Source organism: Acipenser ruthenus, chromosome 9 (genome assembly GCF_902713425.1).
Source record: "Acipenser ruthenus chromosome 9, fAciRut3.2 maternal haplotype, whole genome shotgun sequence".
NCBI lineage: Eukaryota > Metazoa > Chordata > Actinopteri > Acipenseriformes > Acipenseridae > Acipenser > Acipenser ruthenus.
The window spans coordinates 54189065-54207559 of NC_081197.1; the positions used below are offsets into that span (position 1 = coordinate 54189065).

The following is an 18495-nucleotide window of genomic DNA, read 5'->3' on the forward strand; positions in this document are numbered from 1 at the left end:
GAAATCTGAAATATGCTTTTGAATGTGTTTTCTTTCTTTATTATTATTATTTATTAATTATTTCTTAGCAGACGTCCTTATCCAGGGCGATTTCCAATTGTTACAACATATCACATTATACATTATTTCACAGATATCACATTATTTTTACCCATTTATACAGTTGGGTTATTACTGGAGCAATCTAGGTAAAGTACCTTGCTCAAGGGTACAACAGCAGTGTCCCCCACTGGGGATTGAACCCACAACCCTCCGGTCAAGAGTCCAGAGCCCTAACCACTACTCCACACTGCTGCCATTTCTGGTGCTAAATTTGGAACCTGTTTCAATGCTTTGTGACTATGGCACCGTGCATGTTATTTCTGAAGACCTTCATTCTTTCCTTTGGCATTCTTTTTTAATATATTATATTATAGTTGGTTACACTTAATCCTCGGATTACATTGATTTGAATATCCGTGCTATGAGTGCGCCGGATTTACTTTCGGAAATAAGTGCTTATTGAATTCCACCAATAGAACGCTTATGCTGTTAGTGGACACAGTTGGATTTCTACCCAGATATTATTAATAAAGAAAACAAGCACAAAGCCTTAACACGTGGACATAAACGTTTAACTCTGAAACATCTGCTCTTTACCACCATTAACCTTGCATTATGTATCATTGTATGTAAAAGACAATAGTTATTTTTTGAAAACACGCCACCCTGCGATTCTTTGAATACCTCTTTTGTTTCCCATTAATTTCTGTTGCTTTGTATGAAAGTCTTCACGCTAAGTGTGTGCTGTGCATGTTTTGAAGGCTGCTATCTCAAGTTCCCCCAGCTCCTCCCCCTATACCTTGTGACAACAACAACCCGTCCAGAGAGCAAGCTGCACTTTTCAGCTCGTTTTCTCCCTGTCATTCTCTCTCAATCTTTGATCAATGTACTACTGTAGAGAGCCAGCCTAGATCCTGCAAACCCCTTCCTTTTCACCTCCTCCTTTACCTATAAAACAAAACAAAATATATAGAAGAACACATCCCGCTGGACTTTTTGTTTACGATTTTTTTTCGGGACACACATATACTGGCTATATACCTTGAACTTATTCACATAGGTGACCATGGCAGTACCGGCTGCTTTGATCCCCCCGACCCCGCTTGTCCCTCAACCTCCGATTTCAACTACTTCAGCCACATCTTCGCCCTCGACGACCTCTTCTCCTTCTCCTTCGGTCGCTCCTTCTGGGCAGAACCTGTTTCGATCGGAGCCGATTAACACCAGCAACAGCCCTGGCATCCCTGTCGGCAGCCTGCCGAGCAAGCCGGTGTACTCGACTCCGTCTCCCGTTGAGAATACTCCGCAGAATAACGAGTGTAAAATGGTGGATTTGAGGGGAGCTAAGGTCGCTTCATTCACAGTGGAAAGCTGTGAACTAATCTGCCTTCCTCAGGCTTTTGATCTGTTTTTGAAGCACTTGGTCGGGGGACTGCACACCGTGTACACCAAGCTGAAGAGGCTGGAGATCACGCCGGTGGTGTGTAATGTGGAGCAAGTCCGGATCCTGAGGGGACTCGGGGCCATCCAACCAGGAGTGAACCGCTGCAAACTGATCTCCAGAAAGGACTTCGAGACCCTTTACAACGACTGCACCAATGCAAGGTAAGTGAAACAACACACAAGCCACGAAGGGCATTAAACAGAAAGTAAAGAAACCGGTTCATTCATTCATCACTTTGACCAACTCTGAAGTGACTCGTGCAGATTAGCCTAATTTGACATGACAATAAATTAAAAAAAAATTTTCACACGAGATAAAAAGTTAAATCTTGAAACAATCTATGTGACCAAAGCATGAAATAAAGACCAGAACGTGACGTTAAAATGACGTTAAAACAATTCAAGCTGTTGATAAAACTTAATGTAGGCAGAAAACTCAGCGGAAAGCAACTGGCTGTAACAGTAAATGTAATATTTAATGCGCAGTTCAATGTAAACAATATTAGTATGAATGGCTTCAGAGCAGCAAAATATATATTGTGATTAAACTGTATTATACAGAAATCATTTTTGGAGAAAGATCATATCGGCTCTCTTACCTGTAGCCTATTAATGCTATGTTAATGTACTTTTACAGCAGTTATAAACTTTTGTTACCAGGAGACACATTTATTATGACATTTGCTACAAAGGCAAGACAAGGAGATCGGTGTAAAAGTGACAAAGAAAATGATTGAATCACCTCATAATTTTCAGGAACATATTTTCTTTGCCAGACGGGACGGCAGATGGTGGCTAAGCAGGAATAGTATTCAGTAGCTTCAAAGGAAGGTGATACGCTTTTCAAAGGGGAAAGGGTAAAATCAGAGAAATATACACGGGGTGCTGATCGCGTTGCTGTCGTGCAGAATATTTCACAGGAATGACTTACCAGCATGTTTATATTATCGGACAAATACATGTATCGAATGAGTTTCAAAGTGTAATTAAGAAAATGTTGTGTTCGCTGTTTAATATTGTAATACAATGTACTGTATACAGTGTTTTCTGAATTAAGTTTCATTAACTGTGGTATTTCAACCACACAAAATTAGATGATCTTGTCTTTGAAGTTTCGAAAGCTGGTCGCTGAGGCAGTGTATACATTACTAGCAGTCAGAGTATATCAGGCAGTCAAATAGCAGATTCTTCCAAAACTGCACGTAAAACACGTTAGTGGTCATGGTAACTAGCAGTGGTGTACACGTAGCTTTATTGCTTTTGTGTTCTGCCTGTCGTGTACAATATATTTAAGCAGTTCGTTAACAATTTGCTTCCTTATTTTAAATGCTTAGTTTTACTTTGACCTGTCAATGTGACTTGTATGTTTTGGTGGCTGTAAATACATGTTTCCGTATTTGGTTGTGCTACAATGACGCATGTTGTTTGAAAGTTATATTCTGTCGTTTCGTTTTCTTCAACTTTTTACATAGGCTATATCATATTCTGCATAGCATATTATTGTGTTTTTTTAGTTTTGTTTTAGTAGATATCTTTTTTTTATTTCTTGGTTATTAGACTGTCATGCTCAAACGTTTAATTTAAATGTTGTTGCAGTTAATTGTTATTTTAATTTGCATTTGTAAACATGTTTGTTTTAATCGTGTTGGGGGTTGACTTATTTCTCCAATCAAAATGACACCTTTCTCCATTGTCATAGAGCATTCAGATGCAGATCAACTCAAACCAGGACTGATCGACAGTTAACGGCACCTGACGGCACGTTTCGTGTAATTCTTTTTATACACATTTAAGTAAAGGGGGGCATATCGCGATTAAGGAAACATGTTGAAAACATACACAAATAAATAGTCTATATGCCTACATTGTAGCTGCCTACATATACCTGTACATGCGTATATATTTTCATATAGATCCTGTCATGAAAAGGACACTGTTCCATGTTTTCGTCCTTCACGACTGTATTGGCATATTGTAACACAGTGCGTCAGCAGGCGGCTGATACAGTCTCTAGTGTTCTTTTACTAGCATCAACTATTATTTTTGTAACCGATTATTATTTATGACAAAAGGTAATTACATTCTGATCAATCGGTAAATGGATCACAGCCACTCATTGCTTTAACCTCGTATGGAGAATTCGGTAAACAGGACATTTATTAGTATTGACTGTCGTTTCTCCAAGTTTGTGTATTATTTTTTTAATACAATTTGCATTTACTGCAAAATGCTTTCATTTAACTATTTTATTTACGGCTTATTAGATTCATTTTTGTCATTTTTTTTTACTTTAACGGTTCTGTGTTTTATTTACTCTTGTGGTCTTGTGAAGTGACTATCAGCTTATGGTAGCTTTTGGCATTACTTGCATTAGCTTATTTTCCTGCAACCATTTTTTTAAAGAAGAAAACCAAATGCAGTGTTGTAGTATAAATATACATTTACAACATCCCCAATAATGGCAACTTCATTGGTCCAGCAGGAACATATTTTCCATTTGCTAAACATAGTTTTTAATTTTACATTCAGATATAGGTTAGCACTAAAAGTAAACTGTAAATAAGTTATATAGTACATGCTTTAATACAATAAACACCATGTTATCTTTTGTGGGCTGGTGAATATTCTAATACACTTTAAATACTTGTTCAAGGCATTTGCTTGATTATTTGTAAGAATATATATTTTCTTATCACTGCTGTTACTGTATGTAAAACAGGGGTACCTGTGAAGGAGGAGATGCAGAAATCAGTCTAGGTGTATGAAGTATCTAATGTGTGACACTGCTTTATTTGATTTTTTCCATTTTCGATAACACCTTGTTGATGACATTCTTAGCTAGGGATTTAGGTTAGACATCATCAAAACTGTGATCTCATTCTGAAGGTGAATCAACAGTCACTGATATTTGATCACGGTTTGCGTTTCGATACATAATCTGAATCTCCATAATATAAATCTTGGAAGCTATGACCTCACCCTGGGGTGAATCAACATTCAGTGACTGTTAAGAATGGCCTTTGTTATTTATTAGAAATTGTAGTGGTGTTCAGAGTGCTACACGTTATGCTTCAGCTTCTCCCATAGAAGTATCACTTCATCCTTTAACAAAACAAATACTTTGCTTTCTTTTGCATTGTTTTATTTTTTATGTTTGATAGAAATGGGACCTTGGATATCTGTTATTGGAATCGCATGTGCACAATATTACTGTTTAATTCTGCTTGTATTTCAAATTACACATTATTATTAGATTTTTTTTGTAAAACTGTAATTGTGATTTATAAAATAACCAGAGCTGTTCAGTGTGCTACAGTGGGAAATGTACAGATTAAGATAACATTTATCTGCAATGTGAATGTGATTCAGTGACATTTTTTTCATGCTACTGTTCTATGAGGTTTATCTTAAAAACAGCTCAGACAAGAAATCAAAGTAAACACCAAACGCTTAAAGAAAAGTGATTTCATGTATTATGAATTGACTGCAAAACAGGAGACCTGACAAATTTCTGTCAGCCGAAAAACTTGTGTGCCTAGAAAAGCTTTTTATAATCAATTGACTGCAGGTAATACTGACAAGATCTTTGAAATATTATGTCAATAACTTTTATTACTTTTAGCAACAAATAGCATACATTTGTGTGATAAAAATTATACAGAAAAAACTATAGGAATTGAGTATCGACATATTTATTTAAATAGATTATTGATTATAAAAACAAATATTGCTTCACATTAACTGCATCAATTTATATTTTCACAACCCACTTTTTTAAGCCTGTAGTGGCAAGTAACATACTGAAAATGTACGAAGATTATAAGTCTTCAAATTATTAAAAAGCCAGTTTTCATCAAAGGTCTGTCTTAGAGAAATGTGCGTTGTAATTGCCAAGACATGAATAAGGTGGGCCTGTGATGGGATTAGAGGGTTAATGCAGTGCTACATGTTATCTTAATGACAGTGAAGTGCATGGCCATTACTGCTACACATAGAGGGCTGTAATTGTCTTTGAAAGCACCTGGTTGTGCTTGTGTTAGATTGAAATCAATCACTTTCGCAATCGCCTCAGCCTATTTGTATACCCATTGCATCATTCTGAAAATGCAGGCGTCCACAAAATCATGCACAAAGACATCTTCACTTGAAAATGATATGTATTTCTTGTTATAAGATGGGTACAACAATTATTATTATTTATTTCTTAGCAGACACAATACACAACTCTTACAACATATGTTGTAATTATGGCATTTCAGACTTTGGGCTGCTTGCCATGTTTTTAATAAGTACTTTTTAGTGTGTAATTAAATATTCTATTATTATTATTATTATTATTATTATTATTATTATTATTATTATTATTATTATTATTACCGGTATTAGTAGTCGTAGTAATCGCAGTATAGATGTGAAAAGCTGCTGTTTTTGTTTCATTTGAATAATACTGTACAGTACATGACTATTTGGGTCCCTGATTGGTATGATTGCAATGTATTTACTGTTTTTGCTATTTTTGCAGGATTGTAATTGTTCCCACGGAGACGCTTTGTAATGCACACTTGTAAGATAGGATGTTACGCTGTGAAAGAAAGGAATTGAGCGTCTTCTCCAGTTTCTGAGGGATACTTTGAGATGAATTTACATCTTGTGTTGGGTGTAACAGATAAATGGCAGTAATCTCCTTCCTTTCAAAGAAGTTAGGACACTGCCCTACGAACAGCAGCACAGCAGCTCCTGGATTTCCTTTCCGTTTTCTACTTGTGGGACAGAGAGCTATTAGAGAATTGCAACACTTGAACTTTGATAAAAGGTTATTAAAACACAAGAGAGTATTACTGTAATATCAGTGTGGTCTCACCGGAGTCATTCTCAAGTCTTAACAGTTTGCTAATGTAGGGGTAAAAATAGTGTTGCACTAGCTAGTTGATCGTCCCTGCATTTCAGAGATAAAATCTTTCTGAGAATTCCTGCATTAGAATTTGTTTTTTTTAATCAGATTGTTTACAGTGTTTATTGGGTTAATTCAGTAAAGCGATATGTAATGCATTCGTATAATTTGAAAGGTTCATGTTTTAAATTGCTTGGTACATTAAATAACTATCAGTATTCAGTATTCTGTATTTGTTTGTTATAGTGTTATAAAATATGCATTGTCAGTGCCTGTCACTCAGTTAGATAAATCAAATAATAATAATAATAATCTGCTATTAGTATTATTCATTGTTTTTTACAATACAGGAGTCAAAAGGTTTTATATCTTAAAATAATTACCATAATAAAAAGTGCTTTTAAATTAAATGTGATGTTAATGTTAAAAATGGTATGGACTTTTGACCTACAATGCCAAGTGTTATGGATTATAATGATACTTGAACATTAAAAAACAATTACATTTTCTCTTAAAAAAGAGATAGTATCATTTGTATTTGAAAAGAGGTGAGATTTAGCTAATCAACTTTTTTTTCAGTTACTTTTGCCCTGCTTCCAGAAGCAGTTTGTTTGCTACAAGATATGACTGTGTTTTCAGGTACTCTAGGGGAATCTCTGGATCAGATTCAAATCTTTCCCAGTCAAAGTGGGTGCTAAGATACCGATCACCCAGCAACCACATCCAAGAGGGAATCAATGCGATAATAACTTCAAAAAACAGAGTGACAGACGCCTGATTAGGATGAAAGAGAAACAATCGCATGAAAAATGAGGCTTGTTAAAATCAAAAATTCATTCAAGCACCTTCACGCAAATTAAATGAACATTGCACATTTGCATCTCACAATTTATAGTATTTCATGTTGATTGGGGAAAAAGAAGATTAATTTGAACCGTAAATGTGATTTTTACACTAATTAACATTCAAACCAGTAACGTTTTCGAATGGGATTAGCCACCTGGGCTCTGAGCACTACAGTGTGCACCACATATGTCATAAATTTGCTTTCAAGCATTGTGTATTTTAAATTCATGATACAATATTGGTTATATAATATTTTAATGTAAAACACAGGCCTAGTTAAACTGATGGAAGGACATTATACTTCATTTTATGATTTTAAATGATTTAAGTTTAGGAAAGTACTCGTTCATTGTTTTTATTTTGATACTTTTAAAATCAGATTTGTGTCGTTCCCTGAAGAGATGACACTTGCATTCTTAATATGCCTGTTGTGCTAAAAACTGCTCAAGCTCATTTGCATGTTCGTATAGGTTGGATGAAGGACATTCAACAAAGCGCACCCATGATACTGCTATATTTCTCAAAATGTTTTAGTACTTACTTTAAAATTCACAATAAGCCCCATTAGGACGAGAACAATCAAATCAAATAAAATCACAATAGCTTTATATTTTTCCTTCAATGACTGATGTCTTTTGCAGGTGTAGTCTGTTTATTTTCTTCACTCTGTAGCATATTCAGGGGCTCGTTCAAAGACACTGGGGCTGGTATGAGGATGTTAAATGCTACTGACAGAAGTTAGAAGAAGCAGATGAGATTTCCTGATTGAGAACAGAGTCTGAGTCTTCACTTGGCACTGTCTAATATGGTCACGTAGAGAAATTGATTTTCTTCGGAAATTAATTAATTTTTCATACCGCCCAAAGCTGCAGTTATAAAGAGTGCACACTTGCCTGTTTTTTCCACCAGAAATATTGCCTAATCATATTAATACCATTGCCCCAAGGATGGAAAGATAATTGTACAAATGCATTTGGAAATGTGTATCACTGAGTATTTATGATTAAATTATGCAAATGACCTAGCTTCCATCCATTGCAGCCCCAGATTGTCTAATTAGGATTGATATGCCAAATAGATGTTCTAGAATCGGAATACAAGCATGTCCAAAGAGCAGAACATTGGAAATGACAAGGCTGGGATCCTTAAATGTGTATTTGTTCCCTGTCTAATTTATTGTTATGTCTGGAGTTAAATTATGCCTGCTTGATTCTTATTGAAGGCTGTATATATATTTAAAAGAGGACAAAAAAAGTTTGTGAGGTTCTTTCAACATTTTAATAAGGCTTTTTTCATTTTTAATAAGGACTATTACCCTTTCATTTGCTAAAATGTAAACATAACAATGTTATCTAAATAATAAAACATTTAGTTACCATAACATATTGTTACATCATTTCTATAAATAAAGGGTATGTTCTTATTTAATACCAGACAAAAATCCCCTTTTTTAATACTTTATAAAAGATTATGAATGGAAGCCTATTGAAATTCAGCCTTACAAGCAGTCATTATTTCATAAACACCGTGAACTTCCTTCTCTGTTTCTGAGCTATCGGTTCTCCCACATGTTCTTACCTATAAATCACATGTCAGTTAAGCTGCACTGTGTGAAACTGAGGCTGTTGCTGTGATGATTGTAGTACAGTTTGGGAAGTAACTTGAGATACTGTCATGAATACCAGCTTTGCAGGCAGAGACACTCTCTCTCCATGTCCAGTTTCTCCAGGTAGTGAGAGGTAGTGTCAGGAGTGAGTACGAGGTAGAATGCTGTTGAGCTGTCAGTGTTGTAGCCATTGTTAGCAGCGGGAAGTCACTCCTCCCAAACTCAACTGGCTCCTGCTCCCCATCTGTGAGATGATGGATTGCAGTGTTTAATATGTTTCAGCTTTTGTCTGACTGTCTTGCTGTGGACAGGCACTACTGTCAACTATTCCAACAGTGCTTAGAGAACTGCTCTAAAACCTGTATGTTAGTGAGTGGGAAGGCTCACTGCAGAGGGCTGTTTTTACTACTTGTGGCATTGCTTAGTCAGTGCAATGTCCTGGTATATTGAGCAACAGTTCCTCGGTGGAATACAGTACATTCAGTAACGCAAGTCATATATTTTTGGTAGTAACCACGCTTTTTGCACAAATTCTATGCAAACACCAGGCAACTGGAAAATATTGCTCAAGTCCTGCAAAGAATTTAGTGTGCTCATGCATTGCAATTAAGATGTACAGTAGTTCAATAGACAAGTCTTAATGGGATGCAATTAAAGTGGCTATATTGCATACCACAGCAGTGAATTCCTTTGTGATATATGATGTATTTATTGTTCTTTGCCCACACAAACAGGGAATCCTTTCAAACACCAGTCACAATACACCAACAGACATCACTAATGAGGGAAAAGGAAGCTTGTAACTGTCCTTTACAGGCAAGCAACTGAAAAAAAAATCCTGATGCTGTGATGCAATATTTTAGTGAAATAGATATTAAGATGCAATGTTATTTTATGTTTTAAATTCCTTTTGAAAATATTATATTATCATGTATGTCACCATTGTGTGTTTACACATTTTAAAATAAATAAAATGTGCACATTCTCTATATTACCATGTAAATAAAACTTTATTGACATTATTTTTGCTCTATGTCCATTTTGTACCTGTCTGTTGTACAATTTAAACCAGTATATTTCAGTTTGTTTTTCTTAAACTTCAAATATACATTGAACTTTGTTCATAGGCTTTTCATTACTAATAATGATAAATGATACAGGTAGTTATAATTGCAGCACTTCTCACCAGCTAAACATCTTTATTACTGCAAGTGAAACTTGATATATACTCAATAGTTTTTGATATACTAATGGAAATATTGTATCCCTCCTCAGGGTCTGGTTCATTGGATCAAAAGTAGTTGATTCATCAAACCACAAAACATTTTAAAACTTTCTACTGTCTATTATGCCCACCTTTCAAATAAGAGATTTGCAGTTTATAAGATAATTCATTCATCGTTATATACATACATCACAGATAGGGAATGTACACCCCAAAAGTTTAGAATTATGTTAATAATGAATAATAATATGTTAATAATTTAATAAGCAGTAATATTCCATGCACAAGTGAGAACTCACTTCTGTTATGCATTTCCCCCTGTTTTTTCAGACCATGGTAACTCAATTATTTCTCATTTAAGTGAAATATTTTGTGCTGTCTAGAGGAGACGAATAGCAGTCTGTAATGTGTGGAGAACTTCCCACAAACAGAGAATCATAGGACAAGCATAGAGGGTTCCATTCTATTGTGTAACTTTGATCTTAAAAGAGAATTTCTTGCAGCTGATCAGATTTTTTTCTTTTACAAGTAATGCCTTTTGACTTCAGATTATCTTTAGCTAATCTTTATTAGCTTTGTTGGAGGCTCCATAAAGTAATAAGTGTTTAGACTGCAGCAAAGTCCTTAAAATCAATATAAAACTATAATGCAGTTGAAATACAAAATGTAGGCTCATTTATATCAATTAATCATATGTTAGCAGTACAGAGAACCGAATGTCTTTCAGTATAGGTATTGGTGAAGCAGCAACACAAAACACTGTATGTAAAACTTATCATGTCTCCATTTATTTATAGAAAGGTTTAACATGTTACTTCTTGGTCACTTGTAGTGTTTTCAGTATAGAAGCAGTTTCCTGATAAGGTGAGTGAATTGAAAAATTCCAGGAATTCAGAGTAGTGTATACTTATTTGCAGAAAGACTGAACTTTGAAAACACCGTATCTCTACAGTCTTTTGTGATGATAGAATTAATGGTGAATACCAACACTTAATCGGACTAGACTGCCTTAAACTAGACTGCCTTGTTTCTCATAGGGACAAGTATGTTCTCCTTCATTTCAAAAACAAACACTGACACCTGCCAGTAATCATAACATATCTTACAGAAGAGTGGATTCATTTATTCAAAGCTATATCAAAGTCAATCCAAACACTGCTACTTTTTAAAGTCATATGACAGTGCCCAAATAGCATTTCATGCTGCCCCCATCACCATTGACAACTGCAGTTGATAATACAAAATGAAAGGCACATTGAAATTGTCAATACACTACCCTCCGCTTGCTGGAGAGCATGGAGCTTCTGAGGCATGCTACAGTGTGATCTGAATAACTATAGTTATTGATACCACTAGTGTTTTCTACATTAACTCCTGTTTCCTAGCTAGTCATCACTTTGTGTTCAAATGTTAATCCTGGTCTTTTTTCTCCCACCTTTTCAAATACAGCTACCAAGGGAACACAGTTTTGGAGCAGATTTACGGACCATTGCAGCCCTTACCTAAAAGTTATAAATGTTATACAGTCAACCTTTGTCAAAAGATGTCTCCAAATTAGGTTTATCAATATTACACTGCACAAGAAAAAATGCTTGTCCAACCCAGTGGTTGTTTATACTGTACAACTTATTTCTCCTTAATCTTACCTGAGCTTGTTTTGGAAATTAAAATCTCACACAAAAAGATAACCTTTCCACTGACAGGGAATTGGTATCAAAATGAGTTATTGGTGGTGCCTCAAATCTGTTTTGTAGGGTAAGGCAAGAGGGATGTTATGATACCAAGCTAGATCTACAGGAGTCAGCGTTACATTTCTGTGTGCATACAGCACAAACAGAGCAATAAAACACGTTCATGTGTTTCATCCCACCTAGCCACACAGGGTTACAAATGCTGAAAATAAAACAAAATAACATTTGTGAAAAGGAGAATTTTCACAGGTTAGGCGGCTGCTTATTCACACAGACTGCTGTCAATGCAGTTAATGATTTTGTTTTCTGCCGAGAGAACTAAATTGAACTTTATTTGACCTGGAAGACAGAGTTGTTCTTTTAGGGCTCAAAGTAGTATATTTGGTTACAAATGACTGTAACCCTATCCGGTGCTTCCACACTGCTTGTTTTTATATTGAGGGAATAATATACAGTATTAACTAAATGCAGTACAGTAAGACCAGTAAAAATACAACAAATACACATTTGTTTCATATTCCCTTAGCGCAATACTCATTGTTTCAATGTACATCCACTCTTCCAACCCTATTCCCTGGGAGGTTTCAGTCTGGTACAGTAAATAGAATGTGAAGTGTGTTCTCTATGAAATAAACTACATGAGTTTAAAGGGGAAGTTCACAGTCACTATATTCTGAGGCTATCCTTTAGTAGAGTGATGTATCTTGTGCCATTCCCAGACTTCGCTTGTGAATTGGCTTTCCTGAAAAGGAAAGTGAATTAAGTTAAGCTGACATTGCATGCCAACAAGCTTTGTTTCATTCCTGATGCAGTATTCATTTGTGGCACACAGAGATTTATTGCATGCTTGACAACTATGAGAAGATGACCTGATTCTTAATAATGGAACTAAAAATGATTTTCATGGGGCAGAGTTACCTCCCTTGATTTTGTTCAGTAGCCTTACCTAAGAACATATGGCCTTTTCTTGGTCCGGTAGCAAAACAGAAAATTCGGTATATAAGAAGATCTTAATACGTCAGACTTGATGGGATCATTTACAAGGAGGTTGTAAAATCAAACTGCATTGAGGGTTTTCATTGAATTCTTACATTCAGTGAGAGTTTAGAACTGCATTTTTACATTATCACAGAGTATAGTATTTGTCTTGATGAAATACAGTTGTATTCTTGTGCCCTAGCCATGGTATTGCATTTGCACAATGAATCACTCATGTCAGTCCAGAAAAGTATGCTTTCACTATTACTGCCACATGTTTTCATGCTAGGCACTCGCACTTATTTGCAGGATCATTTTTCATAAAGCAGATTTTTTACAATTGCTGCCAGTGAGCCATCTTTACACTCCCTCTACCAGCGAGTTGGGAGTGCATGAGCTCTTTAACATTGCCTTATATTTCATGATTCATACATTTTTAATATTACCTTTCTATTCACTTTTTATTCTGCTTAGTGAAGCTCATTACAGTTGGAAGGAACTCACACTGTCTCTTGGGGCTCCTAACTGAGCGGGAACCACAAATGATTCAAGCACGGTTTAGCTGCAAGTTAATACCCTGCAAGATTGTTCTGTGCAGCTCAGTAGAAAATGGGATGATTAAATGACAGGAGCATATCAAAAACATTTTTGTCTCAGTACAAGGTGTTAAGTGTAGCTGCTGCATGTTACATCCCCCTTGGTTGCTATTAAAATGGATACGTATTCATGGGGAAAATATGGCTTGCAGAAAGCAGTGTAAGGATTAAGTGTTCTGCTCAGTACACATTAAGGCCAACATACTGTATAGATTTCTGTTGAAGCTAAGCGCCACCTTTTTATGTATAAAAGGGGAGTCTTAGGTATCTACTCCTCCTGGTTTCTCAAGGCAGCTCATAGACAATGCTATAAGGACATGATCTGAGCCTACACCATTACCATCGTCCCTGATAGCCAGGAACGCAAAACAGGATGAAGTGCGAACCACTGCCTGTTTTATGTGAAAAAGGCAATGCTGGACTTTACCTGCATGCATATACTGTCTCCATAAAACAATACTTTTAACATGATACATTTACATACTTTTATGAATAATGGCACACAGACATATGTTATCAGCATCAGAATGTGTGCGATTTTCATCCATGTCAGTTTGAATACCAGAGGAGTATGATTTACACCAAGGCGACAAAGGAATTTAAAAGCAACCAACTGTCGTCTTAAGGTTATATTTTGAAATTTATGACAACTGATTCAGTTGAAGTCAAACTCAGAGCAGAAGCAGCACATGTGACTTTTCAAATACAAAACCAAGACTTTAAATAGTTATAGTTCTAACTATATATATATATATAGAGGATACAACTCTATAGTTATAACTGTAATATTTTGATTGGATCAGCCCAGTGTAACTTCAAACATTTCCATCGATTATGCCACCCATCCTGTTAATAATTTCACAATAAAATCCCTTTGAAACCACACAATACCAGTGTTATAAAAAGGTATGTTGCTGATTGTTATTGGAAAATGTTAGATATCCGGAACCCTGCTTTAAGAGTCATTAATGAACCACAGTTAAAGATAAAGCCATCAAACACAATGCTTTGTGGTTTTAGGATGTCCTTTTTAAAAATCAGACCAGGAACATGTGGAATCTTAACTGGTGCTGAGATCTGATTACTTGGATCAAACACACACTGGTAATACTTTATTGTAAGGATACTGCAGCATGTGGATTAATCATCGGAAGTGGAAGTGGAAAACACAGCCTTAGCCACAAGTATCACATTTTAAAACTTGTATTACAATTACGATATTGTACAGTATATTGTTAGACACACAAATATGTTCAGAGAAGAGACAGTATGATCCGTATTCATCAGCACTGTTTAAACTGTGCCACGAAAGCTTTTTTTGCAGCTGTGTTGCTTTATATTCCAGCAATCACATTCCACATAACCTTCTAATTTTATTTCAGGCTATGGTATATATGTTTAGAGAGGCTGCATGTATAAAGTATTTGAAGAAATAATAATAACTCCAGACAATAAGTCAGTAGTATTTTAACACTAAGACGTCTAAATAAGATCCTAATACTGCTGCCAAACAATTACAAACAAGGACCGCTTAAGCTTGATTTGCACGGGACTAAAGATCAAGTGTCCTCAGAGTTGGTCAAAAGCAGAGGATGTCTAGTAACCTCCTAGACATGGACTCGTTTTCATCAAGGAAAGTCATCCTTTCCTAGTTTTCATCCTTGTCATTTCACTATACCTTCTTTTCTAAAGGCTACTGTCCCGATGTAAAAATACATCGGGACACAAAAACACTGAGAAAATGATCTCAGATAAAAAGAAATGGATTCGCACAGAACTAAATTTCACCGATGTTGTTAACAATTCTGAGGCCACCTGTTTCTCTGTGGTGATTTTTAGTTTCATGTGAACCGGGCTTCAGCCAAACTGCTAGTATTATGATTACAGCTGTAAGGGCACTAGTGCGACAAAGTTAAAGGTTGTGCAAAAAGCCAGAAAGTATTTGTTAACTCTCATTTAACGATTTTTAATTTTGTATTGGCTGCAGCCTTGGGGGAATTGTTTTTCTGTTTGGGGATGTAAAATGTTATATATGATACATTCAAATGTTTAAAATTATGATTAGAAGCAAGAGCCAAAAACCAAAAAAAAAGAAAATGTTGATTTAAATCAAATTATTATTATTATTATTATTATTATTATTATTATTATTATTATTATTATTATTTGATTTAAATCAACAGTTTGATGGGTCTTTTTAAACTGGGCCGGGGTGTGAGATTATTTGTTTGTCTTGTTGTAATGTACCAGCCAATCATTTCTCCCCTTTGGTGTGGGGGAGAGGCTAATGAGAAAGTGTCAGAGTTGTTTGGAAACAGCAGCCCCCTGAATTGCGTTTAATAAGAATAACTTGAGAAATGCTTGTGGAGAGAATGCAGATGCAATGCTTGTGTGCTGACAGCTATCCAACAGTGTTGTCACAGCAGGAAGACATCAGTTGAAGAAACAGATAGCTGGACTTACAGAGAGTCTGGTCAGCAGTGTGGACAGAGTTTCACAAGATTATACATCACCCCAGGGTCACTGTGTTCCCACCATAAAGACAGCCAGGCTGGTTTATTATTGTAATCTAATAAAAGAGGGGAGCAAAGGACAGCATTAGCCTATTGAACATCCAGTTCCGGATGCATTTCTGAAAATGTACATGCACTATTCCTGATGAGGTGCAGATTACAGAGAATGCCACTGTGCCAGACCTGCCCTTGTTTTTCGTGTCTCAATAAATATTTATTTACACATTTTTATTAGAATACAGAATACATATTAATACAAAAAACAAAAAAATACAAGAAATGACTAAAATCAGTGTGAAATACAGACGGAACGGAACTGTTCCCTCTCAGAGACTGGAATATGTGTGGCAGAGATTTAATGTGACTGTAATAAAATGTCTCAGCCCTGCCTTCGCTGTACTTCAAAGGCTCGAGAGCGTTTGTGCAGTAGAAGGCTCAGTATGACACATTCACTCCTTTGTTTCACTCTGCTAACTGTATTTCATTTCACACCGTATCTGCCCTGCTTTGTCTGTCTGCGAGTTACTCGGGAGTCGAAGCGACCCCTTGAGATAAACTCTGTCAGACTCGGGGGTGATTTATTAAATTCTGATTTCTGCGAAGGACTTTAATGTCGAGGGAAAGCAAATACATTGCAGGTGTCTGCCAGCTCCAGGCGGTATTTGTTCTCGGTTACAATCTCCAAAGGTAAATGAGAAAAAGTACAAATCTATGTTGGATTTCCTGTCTTTGTTGTGGGAAGGGAGTTGTTTTTCCCCCTCTTGATCTATGAAGTGGCAATTGGAGCTGCATCTTATTTTACTTCTGTTTGTCAGGTGCACCTTTAAATGACTTTTTAATATACTTCTTGATGTGCTTTAAAAAACTCATGGGCTTTGTGTACTGGTGCTTTAAATAACAAACACGTACACCATGTCCTGTGTTACATTCAGAGGAGGCACTGATTAACTTTCCTTTAGCTATTAATTCATTGTTACAGATACAAAAACTGGTTTGTATCTATTATATAATCAAAATAAAATGCATTTTACTAGAAAAAGTAAACACTAGAATAAACTGACACAACTTTTGCTATGTTGACAATAAAAATCTGATTAAAACCTCATCAGTGATATGTTGATTCTGTCCAATATATGTATATTTCTGCAGCCATATGTGTGTGTATATATATATATATATATATATATATATATATATATATATATATATATATTGTAAAAGACTAGACCCACTCGGGTTCGTTGCCCCTTTAAGAATACGACCCAGACACGAGAAATGGATTTTTTCCAGCGCTCACGCGCTATTTTTTTTAATAATCACAAAAGTAAATAAAGCAAAGTACACAAAATAAACACCTAGCTCTTCTGAGCCTTAACTACACACGCAGGAACCTAACTATCATAGGACGGCTAAGCCGTTTCCCTGTTCCATCAAAACTCAACCACACAGGTTTGCACTGTACCTTTTTTCGGGACTGCCAGGAAGCAGAGCACTCCTTTCTGCCTCCTTCCATTCAGCAGCCTCGAGCAGACTGCCTGTTCCCCTTTTAAACCCCGCACCTGGGCCTAATTTCCAATAACGCCCAGGTGCGGATGATGATTAATAATAAAACAATTAAACAATTAAACAAAACAATAAAGCAACACAAAATAAAACAGTGCATTTCTATAGCAGGGAGGTTTTAACCCCCTCCCTGCTGTTTCTCATAACCCGCTATTTTACAATATATATATAGTTAGCGTCACATTTATGATCTGAACAGTGGCAGATGTTATTTCTGCCTTCCTTAAATGTGTGAACCTGATTTGCATTTTTATTGTATATAGTAATGTTAATAAGGGGGTACAAAACATAACCCCTGTGGGAAAACCCAATCTGGATTCATATCCACTGTATGCAGAGTTAAATAGAGGTATACACCCTTTACTATATTTATCCTTATATATATATACCCTTACCATGATAAAAAGAGAACCCCAACACATTTCATTTGAGATATTTATTCACTTCAAAAGAGAGTTTTGAATTTGGAAGACAGTCATCTTCTTGCTAGTTGATTCTTTTGGGTGGTGCTTGAAATCTGTGTAAGGTTGTGTGAGTGTATAGATGTATGGTTGTAAAGTATAACCAGCCCTAGGAATGCTAGTACTTTGTAAGAGTTGATTCCTGTTGTCCAGTTTAGTGGATGGGTGGGTGTATGGGTATGTGGTCAAATTAACTGAGGGGGGAGGGAGCTGCACCACAGCAAGTTAGAGCAGCAGGAGAGAAACAGCGATCAACCTGAAGCAGGTGTCGGTCCTCTATCTTGTACATTTTCCCAATAAAACATATAGGCCTATTTTGTATTATTATTTTGAATGTGTGGGACATTAATTTATGTTTGCAGGCTGCTTTCTATCACTTCTTCTGCAACCATTGCAATTCTGAAAAGAAAGAAAGTTGCATTCAATCATTTCATGTATTGGCTTATCAGAAAACAACCAACACTTATTAAACTTTAGGTCACAAAAGCCTCCCTAATATGTCTGAAACCCTTTATAAAGGGAGAAGACTGCTCTCTTAAAAAGTGCTTTATGTAGTTTAAAGTTATCCATGAAACGTATTATCGTTATTATGCTAATAGAGAAGCAGTTCTATGCTTTGCTCCACCATTCACCCCTAAGG

The 18495-nt window shown here is 36.0% G+C and overlaps 1 protein-coding gene across 8 annotated transcripts in view; it reads left to right on the top strand.

Annotated features, from left to right (window-relative positions):
• The first annotated feature begins 861 nt into the window (after window positions 1-861).
• The window catches only part of LOC117406002 (dachshund homolog 1-like), a 253072-nt gene continuing 235438 nt past the window's right edge, over window positions 862-18495 (top strand). For 4 of the 8 annotated variants that reach the window (XM_059030265.1, XM_059030264.1, XM_059030266.1 and 1 more), the window contains exon 1: window positions 862-1647. In XM_059030265.1, the coding sequence (XP_058886248.1) occupies window positions 1109-1647 (539 nt within the window). In that variant the 5' untranslated portion in view covers window positions 862-1108. The remainder of the gene's footprint in view (window positions 1648-18495) is intronic. The other 4 variants (XM_059030271.1, XM_059030270.1, XM_059030269.1 and 1 more) reach the window with 2 other exon arrangements.